Source organism: Argiope bruennichi, chromosome 1 (assembly GCF_947563725.1).
Source record: "Argiope bruennichi chromosome 1, qqArgBrue1.1, whole genome shotgun sequence".
Lineage (NCBI taxonomy): Eukaryota > Metazoa > Arthropoda > Arachnida > Araneae > Araneidae > Argiope > Argiope bruennichi.
The window spans coordinates 120,973,373-120,991,396 of record NC_079151.1 but is presented as its reverse complement, the minus strand read 5'-3'; the positions used below and the strand labels follow the sequence as shown (position 1 = coordinate 120,991,396).

At 25.3% G+C, this 18,024-nt stretch overlaps 1 protein-coding gene across 6 annotated transcripts in view; it reads right to left on the bottom strand.

Annotated features, from left to right (window-relative positions):
• Positions 1 to 18,024, bottom strand: part of LOC129967812 (teneurin-m-like) — a 603,259-nt gene that overhangs the window by 21,886 nt on the left and 563,349 nt on the right. For 4 of the 6 annotated variants that reach the window (XM_056081934.1, XM_056081917.1, XM_056081925.1 and 1 more), the window contains 10 exons: positions 15,942 to 16,032; positions 14,247 to 14,449; positions 11,727 to 12,749; positions 9,941 to 10,221; positions 8,518 to 8,629; positions 8,197 to 8,301; positions 6,252 to 6,446; positions 5,301 to 5,510; positions 3,272 to 3,457; positions 1,120 to 1,266 (listed from right to left, as the gene is read on the bottom strand). In XM_056081934.1, coding sequence (XP_055937909.1) covers positions 1,120 to 1,266; positions 3,272 to 3,457; positions 5,301 to 5,510; positions 6,252 to 6,446; positions 8,197 to 8,301; positions 8,518 to 8,629; positions 9,941 to 10,221; positions 11,727 to 12,749; positions 14,247 to 14,449; positions 15,942 to 16,032 — 2,553 coding nt within the window. Of the gene's footprint in view, positions 1 to 1,119; positions 1,267 to 3,271; positions 3,458 to 5,300; positions 5,511 to 6,251; positions 6,447 to 8,196; positions 8,302 to 8,517; positions 8,630 to 9,940; positions 10,222 to 11,726; positions 12,750 to 14,246; positions 14,450 to 15,941; positions 16,033 to 16,589; positions 16,742 to 18,024 lie in introns of those variants that run through there. The other 2 variants (XM_056082108.1, XM_056082048.1) reach the window with 2 other exon arrangements.

Sequence of the window (18,024 nt, the reverse complement as noted above, 5' to 3'; positions counted from 1 at the left end):
ATTCATATATTAACTCAAAATATTTTTCAATCATTACAAATTCTTATTAACATTTTTTTAATTACTAAAAACTGGATGCAGTTATAATGTTATTTATATTAAAATAATAGAAGGCTGATGTGATTAAATGACATTCATAGTATATTTTGCTTTTGTTTTGACGTCATAAATAACAAACAACTGAAAAACTTCAAATATATGATCAACTAAATCAAACTGTTAGAAAGATAGAGAATGATAAATTATATATATATATATATATATATATATATATATATATATATATATATATATATATATATATATATACGGTATACGGAGCTTCATTCTGGTTGTGTGCACGTCATCACTCAACAGCCAATAAGAAGCCATCTGATTCCCACCATTAAAATTGTATTCAGTAATGTAATAGCGCTCATCGATGTAAAGTGGCCCAGCTATTCGTCCAGTTCATTAACTTCATTTATGTTAAATGAGTGTGTGATTCTTGTAATATGAGCCATCTCTAAGCATTCATCTCAACTGGGCTTTCCCCTAGGGCCCGTGAGAGATATTGGATTTGATATATAATCCGATTAGTAGAGGCCTGTTTTTCGAGCCAGGTAAACATGTCTCTACATGCATACATATATATAATATTAAAACAATACTCTTTTAAAAATATTTAAATAAAATGCAATTTTATAGAGTTAAAGGATTAATAAATTTTAACAAAATATTAAGACTCTAATTAAAAGAATCCTAACATTAAGTTGATTATCTTTAATAAATAGAATAAAAAATTTGATGTCATAAAATTGTATTCAATGTAAAAAAAAAAAAAAAAACTGTTAGAGTGAGTAAAGAAGGCTGATGTGAAATAAATGAATGAAATATTACAAATTTTCATAAACAGCAAAAGAAGCTTAATCAAGGCAAGAGAAAACAAAAAGTAAGGCAGAAGCATAAAATTTGCTAAAATCCTCTAATCTTAGATGTTCAAATAAGTGATTTTTCATTACTTAAAAATGCAAATCGATGGGAATTAGAAATCAAATATGTAATATGTAGGCCATGCATAAAATGACTGTAATATTAAAATATGTAATAAGTAAATTAAAGATTAAAACTTTTGTTTACCATTATCATTATCTATCTTATCATCACATATCTTTTCCAATGGTATGCTACAACTCTCTCCTGACCAGTCGTCATCACACTTGCATTGCCAATCTTCATTTACTTTTATGCAAGTACCATGCTTGTTACAAGATTGGGGACAACCCTCTGTAAAATAAATTGCATAATATTAATATCAGATTTATTTTTATCAAAATTAGTAATATTCTTGCAACTAGAAATAATAGTTTTGTTCTCTAAATTCAGATTCTTTAACTGTGTATATCTTCTATACAGATTAAATTGGAATCTGCATTGAATAATAGTACACAGACTATGCACTTTTGAATAAATTATTCAAAATTCATTTAAATTTTATTTTTACAGTAGATAAACTTCTTTGTTAAGAGTATAAATAATGGTGATTGGATTACATTAAAAAAATTCTGTTTTTATTATAAAGACAAAAAAAGATACATTTAAAAATATGAATCTGAATATGACAAAGTGGGGATGAGAGTTAAAATTGAGAAATGTTTAAAAATGGGAAGAAAAAAAAACTGTACTACTCTGATAAGCGTTTTGTAGAACTTTTTAACTATGCAAAAGATTATTGACCAATGTTTATATTTACTATATTATAAAGCATTGTTCATTTTGCATTTTAACTTAGAGAACATTGTTTGAATTTTTGGCATGTTTATTCTTTACCATTTTTAGTTTTCAGTTAATAATTATTCGATTAAAAATAATAACACAAATCTAATTATAACTTTATATTACAATACAAATACAAATCTAATTATAAAATAATAGCTTAAAATAATTCATCATTCCTGTGTTGTTTTTTTCCCTCCAGGTGCCAATATTGCATTGTAAACACTTATCACACATTATATGTGATAAATATGTAAAAACGTATCTTTCTTTGTGAAAGAAATTATGGAAAAGATACGAAGTAAGAATTTATAAATAGAGAAATATTATGACAGCAGAAGTTTATTTTTAAAAAATGGCTCATATATATACATTTATTGTAATTATATTATTATCAGTGCACTCTTTCAATGCCATAGATCAGGTCAGTTAATTGATTAAATACATTATTACTGCAAATATGCAGATTATACAACAGAATAATGGAAACTGCTTTAGTTTGTAACAAGAGTTTATTATCTTACAACATATTTCTTTTAATAAGCATATTTTAACAAGAACATATATAATTTTATCATACTGACTTAGAAAGAAAAATCTACAAAAAAATTAATTTTTACTCTATTCATTACATTCATTTATACATAACTATATAACTTTTAATTTACAAAAATCCATTGATGCATTAAAACAAAATGCATTTTGATTGAGAAGTTATGCTGAAAAGAATCCTTGGAAGTATACGTAATTTCAGATTAATGAGTATCGAAAATATTTTACTTTAATAATAATAGGCAAGACTGTTAGACTTACAACTACCAAACTTGGCACACGTATACATAGAAGTGTGAAAATGTACAACTCAGAGCGATTTTAAAAAAATTCAATTAAGTAAAACATAAGCTGAGTTTTGGAATTTTCTGCAATAACTTTTGAAAATATTACAGCAGAAAAATAAATTTTAAATCATTTTAAAATATAAACTAATTATCTTTTTAATGATGCCAATTTAATAATTGTGGAAGTGTTTGCTAAATTTTGGGATTTTTTTTAAAAATTTTGCCTAGCTTCTAACAATGGATTACATTGTTGCCCAGAAATTCTAAATGTTTTCTTTGTTTCATCAAATATTTAATAACATGATTTTCTTCTACTTTTGAAAGGAAGTAGGATTCTGTTTTTAATATCTATGCAGTTTATAGAAAAATAATAGTTACATTTATGTTCATGCACACAATAAATGTAATTAAAATAGCATGTTTAATGCCAAACAGTTTGATGAAATCATGGATATCAAGTTATATCTAAATGATTTATTTGAAAACAAATGAAACCAATATTCTTGATGATCCAGCCAGTTATTTTTGGTGACTAATTAATAGTAAAGATTGTATAGAAAATATTAACAGAAATTTTTAAAAAGAAACAAGAAAATTTAACACTGAAAAATTTATATAAATATCATGGTTACGACAAATCTTCTAAATCATACAAATTAAAGAAAAAAAAAACTTACCTAAAGTACAATAGTATCCATTCCAACCCTGGATGCAAATACATGTTCCATTTACGCATTGTCCATGTTCATTGCAACGAGGATCACATTGTTTCTCATTACATTTGGGTCCAGACCATCCAATGTTGCAAATGCAGACATTTCCTTGACAACGACCATGATAACCACAATCCAAGTCACACCGTTCTGAAATTAAATATATACTTGGATGAAAAATGCATATCAGTATGAATACAAAATAAATTTATTTGATTCAAATACACATTCAGACCAAAAATATTTAAAAGCAGACCATTTGATTTCGATTATTTAATATAAAAAGACTGCTCTTGAAGTGAAATTTTGAAAATTGTACAGCCAAAATAATATTTAAAAAGCTATAAGTAATTTAAGGTTATAAATATATAGATTTTATATATATTACACACTGTCAATTTCAAACCATTAGAAATTAGCTATTAAAGCAGACTTCTAAATAGAAAAAAATGCTCTAAATAATTTTAAAGGATTATATTTTATGTTGTTAAATGCACAACTAAATCAATCAATGCATAACTGAATTCTAAATTTCTATTCTGTTCTCCAATTCTATTAACCACATTCAATAAAATATTTTTGATACTCTCACATTTTAAACAAAAATGTTAAAAGAACTGGCATATTTTCTTTAAGATAGGCATTGGAATGGCTGAAAATCATTTTACTAAATATGCTCATCTTTTCAGAAATGTATTGGTTAGTGAACAACAATTAGAATGGACACAATGTATTAAAAAAAGTAATGGAACAAAATTACCACCACTCCTAGTAATGAACCCCTCTTGTTGAAGTGAATATGTTCACAAAACTCATTTCAATAAGGAGGGGCAAGGGGAATTCTGATATATTTAAATATATATCAAATTCTTGGGGAAAAAGGGATTTAAAAAAAAATCCATAAGCTAATGAAATTGCTAAATTCAGTTTAAAGAAATTATGCAAATATATAAAAATATCATTATTAAAATAAAGTTATAAAAATTTCGCTTAAATTATGCTTTTCTATTTGTTTACAGAATTAATTTTTGTAAAGGCAAATTCTAATACCATTCAAACTAAATTAAACATGGATCAATATGAACACCAAAAATTCTTAATCAGTAAAAAGCCATAATTTAAAATCTCCAATTTGTTTTGAAATGAAGATGGTAATGAAAATGTTTAACAAATAACAATAGTTCCTATAATTTCTTTTCCTAATAAAAGTTCTATTTCTACAAATCATAGTCTAATCTAATTCAAAAGAGATGTCGCCACTGACTAAGGACATGTAATTCTTATGCTAGTTGCTTGAAATTTTGTATTTAGGAATACAATTTTCATTTTATTACTTGCTATAAAATAATCTTAAAATTTGGATGATTCCTAAAAATTATTTTATGAAATAATTCATTCATAAAATTTAAAATCAATTTCATAGCTTATATTTTACATCACTTCTAAAACATGATTAAATGTTATGTGTGCATAAGTAAAATTGGTTCCAACTTTAATTTATAACAGCAATATGACTATCATGAATTTTTCATCAGTGTGCTATAGTGAAGGTTTATCTCTGTAATTTTACATAGTCATTACTTAATAAAAGTAGTAAACTCATCTGTAAAAATAAATGGAAATTAGAAGATAGCATAAAGTAAAAAATTATTAGTTGTATGAAGGAATAATAATTTATTTTTATACAGAAGTGGCAAAAATTTGCTATTTCACAGATTATTTTTTCTACTTATAAAATAGAAGAAATAGCTCACATACATGCTCACACACACAAAAATCTACAATCACAATGGTAGTAATGACAATATACATACAATATCTATTGTACATAAGTTTTTCATAATTTTAGGTTTGATGATAAAATGCATTGCTGTCAGTGCTCAATGCAGTATCAAACAAACAAAATTAGTACTTTAGAAGAAATATCTATCAGGAAAGCAAATTTACAAAAACATAAAATTTCTCAACAAATTCATTTAATAGGTATTTTCACCTTGAGAGCAATCTGGACCAGACCAGTGTTCATCACAGATACATCTTTGCTGCTCCACATCAAAATGTCCATGCTCAGAACAATCAGGTAGACATCGAAGAGAGTCTGAATCAGGTTCTCCACAATCTGCTCCTTTCCAGCCTTTGCGACAAATGCACATACCATTGGCACAAGTGCCATGTTCAGAGCAAGCAGGGTCAAGACAGTCAACTGGAATAAAAATTAATAATATATTACACCCATTTCTTTTTGTTTCATTCATGTTTTTAAAACTGAGGCAGCAAAAGCGAATTCTATGATAATAAAAATGTACCTCATAATATCTGTACCTCATAATATGTATCAGCAAATACTCATTCAAAAAATATTATATTAATATATGATAACAGCAGTTTCATATAACTTTCTATTAAGAAAGATAATTTTTCATAGGTTTGTAATAAAAATATAATTTTCGAAGTTTATATTTTTATAACCAATAATTAATAATCTTCAGGATAATTTATAATTTGAATTTACTAAAATACTAACGAACATTTTATAAAAAAAAATAATCCTTCAAATGAAGTAACAATTATTTAGGAATATATGTGATTTAGATTATCTTTAATTTTCATTATAAAAAAAATCTGTATCTTACATTATCTAAAATTGAATCCTTTCAAAAAATTCTTTGTAAAAATGACTAATTGCAATTTAATGAAATAATATTGATAAAGAGCATTATAAAAAATATTTACATTCTTCTTCACTCCATCCCCTTTTTTTTATTAGAAAAAAAAATAACGCTAAAAATCTTTCTCATAATGAAATTATTAAAAACTGTTATCTGGAAATGAGAGAAAAATTTCAGGAAAAATGATGATTAATATCGAAAATATAAGAAACTAGCAAATAGCTGTGATTCAGAAACATTTACTATAATTTTTAATAAAAATTCTAAATACAAACCTTCTTCACAGTGAAATCCTTTATAACCAGGAAAACATCGACACACTCCATCAATGCAATCACCATGGCCATTACAATCTGGAACTTCACATTCATCTTCTCTCAACTGACATTCCTTTCCTTTCCAACTAGGATTACAAAAGCACTCTCCATTCATGTAATGCCCTCGACCACTGCAGAGGACAGGGCATACTCCTATAATATCAGAGAAGAATTTAGATCTTGACAGAACAGAAATTATAATCAAAATTGTTAAAATTATAATACAAATGACAAACTATTGTTATAATTATATAAGTATGAATAATTGGAAAGTTTGCATGAGGTACGAAATAACAATGTGGATAAGACACAGTAATATTTATATTGATTATCATCTTAAAAATAGTGCACTTTGTTGTTTCCAGTTTTTTATTAAATATTTTCATTATATTAAAATTAGTGAAAATATGTGGTTTTTAATACCTAATAATTTTAACTTAGGACAGATGTATATCATAATCTATTAGCATTTTTTTAAAATTGAACATCTACAAATAAAATTCTGCGTTTCAGCAATTACTAAATTAAGTTTTGCAAAAACTTTGGGATGATTACATATACAGAATAAGAAATGAAGAGTATTTTTGTTGCCTACCATTTCTAAATAAACATTTATTATAAAAATGGTAATATTTCAGGAAATTTTCTAGACAAACTGGCAAGCATATTAAAACAAACAAAAGAAAAGCATGTGGACTTAATCAAAACATTTAATGTAACATATTATTTTGTGCTCAGATTTAATTCTCTTTTTTTAATTTTGCTTTTGGGTGAAGACTGATTGACATCAATCAATGCCTTTATTGAAGATGACAAACAAAAATATAGAATAAATGTAGTTTGGACCAACAAATCATAAACTGATTTAATGTCATGACTGCCAATTAATAGTACAGGAAAAATGGCATAACAATAAATTTTAACATAAGTGCAAAAATTTCATGTAAAAAGTTTTCATTCTTGTTACACTTAAATATTGAAGATGCAGAATGAACTGTATATAATATGTGCAACCTACCAATCCTCAGATTATTTATTAACGAAGGAGGATAAAAACAAAATTTATGAATGAGCAGCACAGGAAATCTACATGTAATTATAAAAATATATGATTTACTGTGTTACACCAAAAAATAATTGTCTTCTCTTCATTATATGCAAGAAAAGCATGAAATTGTGTGTACAAAAATCCTTTGTTAGTTTTTGCAAATTTGAAAATGAAGAATGCTTTTATGAATTTTAGCAGGAATGAGATTGACAATGCCTTTTATTATAAATCTTTTTGTTGGCCCCCGTCCCCCATTTTAGACTTTGAGAAAGATAATGCTTGGCCCATGGTTCCAGTTATATATTTCTTTTTTTTAAGTGATTATCTAAAAATTAATGTTTATGCCATAAATCTACATTCTCTTGATAAATTAAGACAATAAAAATGAGACTTTAAAAAAAAAAGCTTTAAAGCTCATTGAATAAAGAGACTTCAAATGAGAGAAAATGCATTCATGCATGAATCAAGAAAGGAGCTTAATTTTGAATATGTAAATGACAATTTTTCCGATATTTCGTTTCCCAAGGGGAGAATCCGTCTTTAAATTTCTTCATTTTTTTATTTCAGTTATGTAATGTAAGAACAAGTTATTTCATTATTTAAAACTAAAACCATTTTCTTTAATTAATTGACTGAAATTGGTATCTTTAATGAAAATTGTAAAATATCAAGAAGCTAAGAATCAAATATGCCTTTTCTGATTCAGTTTTTCGAAAACATATAATAAAAAAAATGAAGTGTACCAATAAAATATTAAAAAAAAACAGCTTGAAAGTTTTATATAAGGGAAGAAAAAAAAAAAAAGAAAAGAAAAAAAAAGAAAAGAAAAAAAAAAAAAAAAACAAGGACACTTACGACTAGAACATGATTCACCAGCAAAGTCTGGTTCACAGATACAACTACCCATCACACAAGTACCATGCCCATGACAATCATAGGGACATGGAAGACTAGATTGATCTAAAAGTATAAACCATTTATTAATATTAGACAAAAACAAAAAAACAAATAAATTGGTATAATATTAGTTCGCTTTATGAAACAAATATTAATAATGATCAATAGAACTTATGCTATGTTATTTCATTATTTTTGAAATGGTTTTTTAAACATAGAATCTGTGTTAATTAAGAACAAAGAAAACTGTTCTAATTTAATGTATTAAATTAAACGTACCAGTTAGATTTGGAATAAAGGCAACTTGCTGTGGTTGTTCCCCATCATTATATACAGATATATACCAAGAACCTTGATCCAAAAATTGCACAAACTCCATAATATAATAATCCTACAAGAAAATGGAAAAAAAAGGGGGAGGAGAGAGTAAAGTATTTATATTGTACGTAGTCATTAATAATGTAATAATAAAAAAAATTGTGAGAAAAAATTCAATAGAAGTACAGATATTACTTCTCGGAAACTAGAATTGTTAGATACATTTATTTCAATAAATAATGTCTTCATAAAAGAAAATAGTACTCAAAATTTAGCTTTTCTCATTCACAAATCTAGGAAGTTAAAAATCAAAATAACTTTAATTACTTAAATAATTATGAACTTAAATTTCTGCTTTAGAGAATTGGTATCATTTAGTTGTAAACTCAAAGACAAATTTATATTAATATGCCTTAAATATTTTAATGATAAAATGTGACCTACCAATGTACTTTCTTTATTTAAAATTTCTTCTTTGTACCAGAAAGTATATTTGCTTAACAAAAGCTGATACATAATAGAATTCTAGTTAAGTCTTCTATCTTTGAAAATTGGCTTAATTTTTTAGTAAAACTACTTTTATCTTTTATGAATGGAGTTCATATTCATTTATATTAACAAGGTTAATGTTGTGCAGTATTTTCTTTAGAATGTTATCCAGATTATACATATATAATTCTTGAAACATTTTAAAAATAAATAAATAAATGGAGACAAATTATGATAAAGAACTGCAAATAAAAAAATATTAATGTATAAGTTCTGTGGTTTCTGAATATTAGGAAACCATAAAAGACTTGAATGACTTTATTTCAGACTTTTATGTTGATCAAGAAGATACAAATTTAGGATATATTTTTCACAGAAATATAAGTTCTTAATATCATTTATAACAAAGACATCAAAATCTACAATTCACCATAAAGATTAATTTAAATTATGTTTATTAACATAGCTAAATTCAATTTAATTTTCTGCCATTTAGTGGAACATTATCTTATATTTTTCTAAAAACAATTTGCTTAGCATCTTCTTCTATGATTAATTTTACAACAACTATAAATTTTAGTTATATAAATAGAAGAAAAAAATAGTATCAAAAACTGCAAATCATTTTATTTTTAGATAAAACAAAGAGTCTTAAATATAATCTAATATATTAAGAGACGACTTTGTAAGTGGTAAAAGAAAATCCAATAATTGTATTTTTGAGAAAAAAGAAATATGCTTACTCTCATGGGAAAAACAAAATAAAGCATGGTAAGAGAAGGATCTTTAGTTTTTGTATTTAAAAAAAAATTAAAACTTCTTTAACACAATATTATTTATACTATAATAAATCTTCATAATCAAAATTCTGTTAAGAAATGAAACAAAGAATTACCTTTGTTGCCCGTTTATTTTTATCTTTTTTCCTTGTATCCAAGATTTCAACAAAATCGTATCTTGTATGGGTTGGTATACCATTTCTTCTTCCATAAATGCCAATACTAGCACCTTCTGGCAGTGAATAATTAAATCTCACTAATGAAGGAACATGCTGTTGAAAATGGATATTCCAGTGTCCAAAAGATTCAACTTTACGTGAATACATTTTCCCTAAATAAATTTCTGAAAATGTTTCTGTAGTTGGTGGTAATGTTTTAGATGGCAGAGATGATGGACCTGAAAAGTTAGATATTTAATCAATACTACTTATTTTGTGAATAAAATGTTATTTATTTACTAAAAAAAATATCCACTAAAAAGCAGTAAATGTATGCAAAAAGTATGCTCAGCACAGTACAAATTACAGAAAACAGGAATGTATATAATACAATACTAAATGTAAAAACTTTTAAGAGAGATCTGTTCCTTTTAAAAGTATTCTAAAAAGAATAATTTTTAAAAATTCAAAAATATTAAATTTAAAGTATAAAACTAAGTGTAGATTTCTCTACATTAGCTGTTTTTGAATTTTTTTTTTTTTTAAATACAGAATGAGTTTAAAAAAATAAATATGGCTTAAAAGTAAATATGATAATTATTGAACTAAGTTTCATAACCCATGCAATAAAACCCAATTAAATTATTCTTCTAATTAAAATGCAGATGCAGTATCTGAAAACATTAATAAGATTCTGAAATGAATATTTCTAAATATAGAGAAACATATTATTTAAATTACTTCTATTCTCAAAGTAAATTCTAAAACACATGTTTATCTGAAAATATGCATACGATTTTTAAGATCTTCATAACTTATGAATAAAAATTCATAGCATAATATATATACAAACATTTTCTGAATATTTTCAAATCTTTATGTAAATAATTTTTAAGATATTTTCATTTCACATTACTAAGAAAAAAAATTGCAAAAGAACTAAAGAAATCTTTACAAAATATTAATTTAGCAAGTTTCAATAGTTAATCTTTACATAAAAATAATTTATAATCATTATTAGGACTTACATGTATATTCTTAATATATATATATATATATATATATATATATATATATATATATATATATATATATATATATATATATATATATATATATATATATATATATATATATATAATTTTTGAATAAAAAATATAATAACTACTTTATAACATTTATATATATTTAAATAATTACAGAAATGATAAAAATGTTTAAATTAGAGTAACTTTAAACATTTGGATGAATTCTTAATTCATGTTTTCCAATGTGAATTTAAAATAATAATTAATCTTTATATTCATTTAAAAGAGAAAGAAATGGGTTTTCACAATGACAAATATTAAAACTACAGCACAAAAGGAACATTAATAATGTTTTTAAAACTATTGTTTGCATAAACCAAAATTCCATTCCACTAATAAGTATTTAACAACAACTATGTTATACAGAAATAGTTAATTATCTTTCAACCACACCATACCTCCAAACCTGTTAGTTAGTAATGTTAGTCAGCAAATATCATACATTTAAATCATGTTAAAAATGTCAATGAATTAATCCACCCACACAAGTAAAGAATAGAGAGGAAAAGAATGCTCATTAGTTCGCAAAATTGGTAGAATGTTAATGCGCTGGAAAAGAATGCCAAGCTTTGGCACAAGAGGTAGAGATCAGAAGTTGCACAGGAGCTTGAGGCAATTAACCAAGCATGGAGGTATATTCTTCCAAACAGACTTACCAAAAAACTCTGCATCAGTTGTTCTTGTACTCATAGTTGTCTCAATGTCAACTGAGGCTGTAGGAACAGCTTCAGTGACAATCTCCTCATCAACTTCACTTCTGAACTCTTTGGCAGCTGTTGTACTATAAGTAGAGACTTTGGACATTTCATTATAAACACTTGTTGTTGATTCTACAGTATCATTTGCTGAATGTGTAGATTCAGTTACATTTTCTGGGATACTACTTACATAATCAACATTAAAGTGAGGAACACCTAAACGTGGCAGTTTATTTTCCTCAATTTGTACATCTGTTTCAGTTTCTGTGATAGGTATGATATCTTCACTGGGTTCAGTTTCAGCAGCAGGTCCAGAATCAGGAATGTACTGTTTATCTACTTGCTCATATTCGGGATATTTATAAACATTTTCTGGTGATTCTGAATTTTTTGGCAACAAGATTGGCGGATCTATTACACTTTCTTCGACATAATGTGGAGGAACTTTATTGGCTGTGGCATTGTGGTCAAAATGATTGTGAAATATTGCAGAAGCATCTTGTATTAAAGCTTCAGGACTAGACATTATATTAATAGTATTTGGCCTAATATTAGTTTTTGAACTATCCCTGAGTCTTAATTCTTCAGCCATAGGAAACTTTTCTCTTTTATTCTTGTTTGTGGGCTCATTTTTCTCCATTGGAATCAAATAGTCCTCACTTAGATCAATATCAGGAGAACTAACAACCTTAAATTCATTCTGATCAGCAGGTTCCATTGCACTTGGAAGTTCTCCACTTGATACATCACTCAATTCATCAAGAGTCGTTTTTTGAGTAGTAGATATAGAGTCAATAGCTTCTGTGCTGCTAGAATAACTGCCTACATCTCGAATTTTTCTTAAATGGGCATGCGGTAGATTACATTTGCATAAAGGGTACGTACTTTTAATTTCTGTTCCATCACTACTTCGGCCCATATCTTCTATCATCACAGGACAAGGGTGTTTATTTGCATACTGCCAATTTAAAACTGCAACTGCTGAAAAGGCGAAAAAAAGATAATAATTTCAATAGAACTTATGGATAGTAAAAAATAAAATAAGTTAACTTTCAAACCAAAAATTACAAATAATAAATAAATAGAATAAATTAAGTAAAAATATTTCATTCTCCAAGCAGCACAAATAGCTTACCCCAATCCTCATGCTCTTTTAAAAGTGGAATATTTATGCTTATACAGTTATGTTATTAAAACTCCAAGAGTAAAATATTCCTCAGATTTCAGTGATTTGATTTTAAAAAATGCTTTATGTACTTTATAAGCTAATTTATTTGACTTTAAAAGTACAAAATAAAAAGACTTAGGAGCTCAATGGCTAATTACGGTACATTTATTTACTCGTCAAATGAATTTAACATTTTATTTTTAAAAACTGTGTGTTCATTGTTTTGGGCAAAATATAATTTAAAAAATTAATAAATAAAAACTTACAGTGATCTATCATTCAATAATTCATATACATTTCTACCATTTCTAAATGAGGAGAAACATTTAATTTTATATTGAACTAATTTTTAAGTTTCTGTGTAAGTTAATACCTCTTATTTATATGATATAGAAATACAGAACATTTCCAAGTAATATAGCATGACTGGCAGCAGAGTTTTATGAGAAAATCTGACAATAGTAAATAATTATTCCAATCTTTATTGTCTGCAGCAATTGTTTATGTAATTATTTGTTCCTCCACATTATATATTAATAGCTTGATATAAAGAAAAATAATGGCATCAAAAGGAAATTTGCAGTTGTTTGATAAATATAATTTTTTAAAAATATGCCATTCCTAATTTTTTTTACTGTAGTGTTAAATCATAGAAAAATTTCCATATTTCAAAAAATAATAAGTAATACCTGATGCAATCAATACCTGGTGAATGAAATTTAAATATGGCAAGAAGATAAATAAAAATTCTATATGAGACCAAATTTTAAAATATAATAATTTTTATGAGAAAACTGCTAATAAAATCCCCCCTCCCAAAAATGATTATTTTCTAATAAATGAAAAGATGCATTTTTCAGATATTAAACAACAATTTGCCCAGTCAATCTAATAAGAAATATAATAATTTTAATATCAAATTTTGAAATTCTAATATAGTTTTAAATTTGGGTAAATATCTATAAAATTAGAGGCATAATTTAAAATACAAGGCAAATTTTCACAATAAATGACTATTTGTTTAATTTAATTGGGAAAGTGAAGAAAATTTCAAAATTAGGAGTATATTATTATAATAGTATCACTATTTAATAGCAAAGCTATTTCAAAATCATATGTAGGATTTAAGAACCTTCAGGTATTATTTTTAAATAATAGCATTTAGTTTATATTATTTCCAAAAATGATGACTTAAATTTCACAGCATATTTAAATTATCAGTATCAATTTTCAATGTCAAGATTTGTCGCAAAAAATATGTAAATAAATTTAAGTTTTCATACATGCAAATAAACTAGAGATTAATTTACCAATAAAATATGTGAGGGAAGTTAAAAGAACCAATGATAAAAACATGAAAATAATAGCAGTGCATTTCCAACTGCATCTTGAAGACAGAGTTTTTCTGAATTGAAATCGAGAATGACTGAATCGACTGGACAATGGACGTCTCAGGTTATTGCGGACGGGAATACCAGGCACAGATGTTGTTGAAGGATATGGCAAGTGACATCTAAGTTAATGGAAATATTAAATTAAAATTAATTATATATAAAGAATGAAATAGAATAAATAAATATAATGACATTTAACTGAAACACAAATATGTATATAAAATCAAACAGTAATTATATCATAAATTTTGCATATATAATCAGAATTACTCCCAAATTCTTAAAATGACATTTTTGTGCAATTTTCAATTCATTGACTAAAAGAACATATAGCTTGTAAAGAATTTATCATTCAATAATAAGGCAAATTTAGTAAATTATTTAAATGGCATTTCAACTATAATCAAAATTTCAAATAGTTACATTTGTTATCTTCCAAATGATATAGATATCCATTTTTTTACTGGAGTGAGACTAGGTGTTTTTGCATTATGCTTTTGGTAAAAGTGCCTATGTATTGCAATTTAAAAAACATGATAAAATAATGAGCAACTATTAAAAGTTTCATTATTTCCTTAAATATTTTGGGCATATCTATACATCCCATAAAGTCTGAGTATTAAATGGAATGACCATGCTTATACACATTCTTGGAAGGTTTTATAAAACATTTGCCTTGGCAAATGTCATTAACCATATAAATTTACTTAGTGTTTTGGAATGCAATTATAAACATGAATATACTAAAATTATCTTTCTTTTATATAGTTTAAGCCAGATTCATAAATAGATCCGTAAAATAATATTTGATTTGTTACTTTGATCAAATATAAAAGATGCGGCTTAATTTAACACATCTTTTTAATTCTTATAAACATGAAAAAAAATATTAGAAAGTTAACATTATCATAAAGTTAACATAATCTATCATAACAACATGGTAGATTAAAAATACAAATTCATTCATTGCTATAACTTTTAAAAAGTTGTTTCAATTTTTATCAGAAATAAAAATTATACAACTGAATTCTTATAGTATTTTATTTTTGTTACTGACAATGTAAATATGCTAAATATTATAATCTAAAACTGTTGTAACTATATGCATCTGCTAATTTAATATAAAGATATAAATTATTACAAAAGTTTGAATTTTCCCCTAGTTAAAATTTTCGGGAATTAATTTTTATTTCTGTTTTTGTTTCAATATGCCTGAAAAAATTATGATCATGCACTTTTTTAGAAAAAAAAGGGAGAAAAAAAAAGCCTTTATAGGAAAAAAAAAAAGATATTAGAGTAAGTGACAGCATAAACAAATGTTTATATATAATTTCAACACTTGAAAAATACATCTTCATAATAATAAAATTAAATTCATATCAACAACTATTTGATAAATTTAGAATCAATAAACTTTACTACAGATTCTTTTCAGCTCATTATAGAACTATTAATCAAATTTTAAATTAAACATAACTGAATATTAATTTAAAATACTATAAATACATAACATATAAACATTTAAATGAATTATTTCATGACATATAGGTTTAGATCTATAATTCTTAGGAGAACAAAATTAAGAGTAATATTATATTTATGAATAAAAACCTTTCTGCACTTTTAACATCTCCATGGTGAGAAGATCCATGTGATGCATTTGCTTCACTTTTTTTGAGAGATGCAGGTAATTTTGGAACATCTGCAAGAGAAACACAATTAATTTAAAACAAGTAGAAATTCCAAGAAAGTTAAGTTTTTAAAAAAGGGGTGAAATAAAGGTTTTATTTTGAAATAATAATTGGCAGAGCCTGATTAAGGCAGGGGCATATGCGGCAGTTGCCACGGGCCCCCACATCATAAAGCCCTCCGAAATCGACTTTTGAATTAATTAACTTAATTAATCATAGACAAATTCTATGCTCGATTCTTTATTACTGAAGTAGTAAAGCAAAGAAGTTTTAAGAAGAAGAAGCCCCAATTAGGCTAAGTCGGGCCCTGATAATTGGTCTTATTTAAACATTCATAAAACATATGATACTTATTGCAAATTCTAGAATATTGAATACATAAACTTTTGAAATGACTTTACTTTCGTTAAAAAAATCTATTTAAATAAAAAGTAAGAATGCTTATTAATTAATTCATAAAATAATCCTAAAAGAAAGGCATTTCTAGCTATGCCTCCAATTAAAATGTTTTGTTGAATATTTTAATACTTTTTTATGATGTAAAAAGAGGAAATGAATAATAACAAACATTTCAGTCGTTACTTCAATATATATGCGTTTTCAATTAATCTAAATACATAAGTAGTCTTCAAAAATCTTTAACTCCCGTATCTGTGAAAATCTAATTGCATGTTTTCTCGACAATGTCATTCGGAATAATATTTATTTTTAATAATAATTTGAAGAAAAACAATTTAATAACATTCAATCTAAAACAAAACAATTTAAAGGTTTAATGAATAAAGAATCGGCTTTACCACTAGTGATCCGGTAATTATTTTTTCGACAATAAATATTTGCATTTCTTAATTATTAGACTTAGTTTTATATAAAAAAGAAAAAAAAAGTATTTCATCAGGTTAATTCTACTAAAAGAAATTTCAGGAAGTGATATAATGATGTCATTGATAGTTTTGATTTCTGATTCTAACAGTAATTTACAAAAAAAGGAGCTAGAAACAGAGCGAAAATTAAGAAATGGCTTATAAAATTTGTAATTAATTCAAATAACATTAATTTAAGAAAATATCATTATAATTATAAACCCAAAAGACATTTTTAAAATTCAGCTTCAGCAACTTATTCATTTGTAAACTCTAGAGGAAGACATAGGAAATCATTCTTGCGACTACGTAATGCCGGAAAAAAAAAAAAAAAAAAAAAGAAAGAAAAAAGAAAAGAAAAAAAGAAACTGATAATTTCTGAAATTTTCAAGATATATATATATATTCTTTGTAATTAAAGTTTTTGCAATAATATCAAATTATATAAGCGCTCATATACAAAGTAGCTTTTAAGAATTTAAACCTATTCATACAATTATCAGAACAAAATAATTAAAATTCTTATTCCTTCATTTTTTAATATCAATTATCGAAATTGTTTATAGAAATTTTGACATTAAAGTCGAATAATGATATAATTATTAGCTCATCTGAATTTCTTATGATAGATTTCAATAATACACCCTTAGTTTCAGGGATATATGAATAAATTATTCTATTGCATCAGTTTCAAAACAAATCTTTGAAGAAAAACTTTCAGAAGTGATTTAATGTTTCTTGCAGATTTATTTTATTATTAGAAATGCTTATAATATAATATAAATATTCATAAATAATATATTATACAAATCCTGTTCCCATATTTATAAATATATATATATATATATATATGTTGTACAGCGACATACTTATATGTGTACTTCAAATTAAAGGAAAGTATAAATTTAATTTTTTAGTTGTTTTAATGAATGACATGAAATAACCCATATTTTCTATATTTTCAATCCCGCCCTATTTGCACGCCCTAAAATTCTTCACAGAAATCTGATTTAGGATCTCGGTTTATAAAATGTTCATTAATAGCAGAAACATGAACAGTTTAGTCCCATTATGAAAAGTCACATTAAGTTGAATTTCATCTATTTTGCTTTACTTAATTTCGAATTTTTAAAATAGACT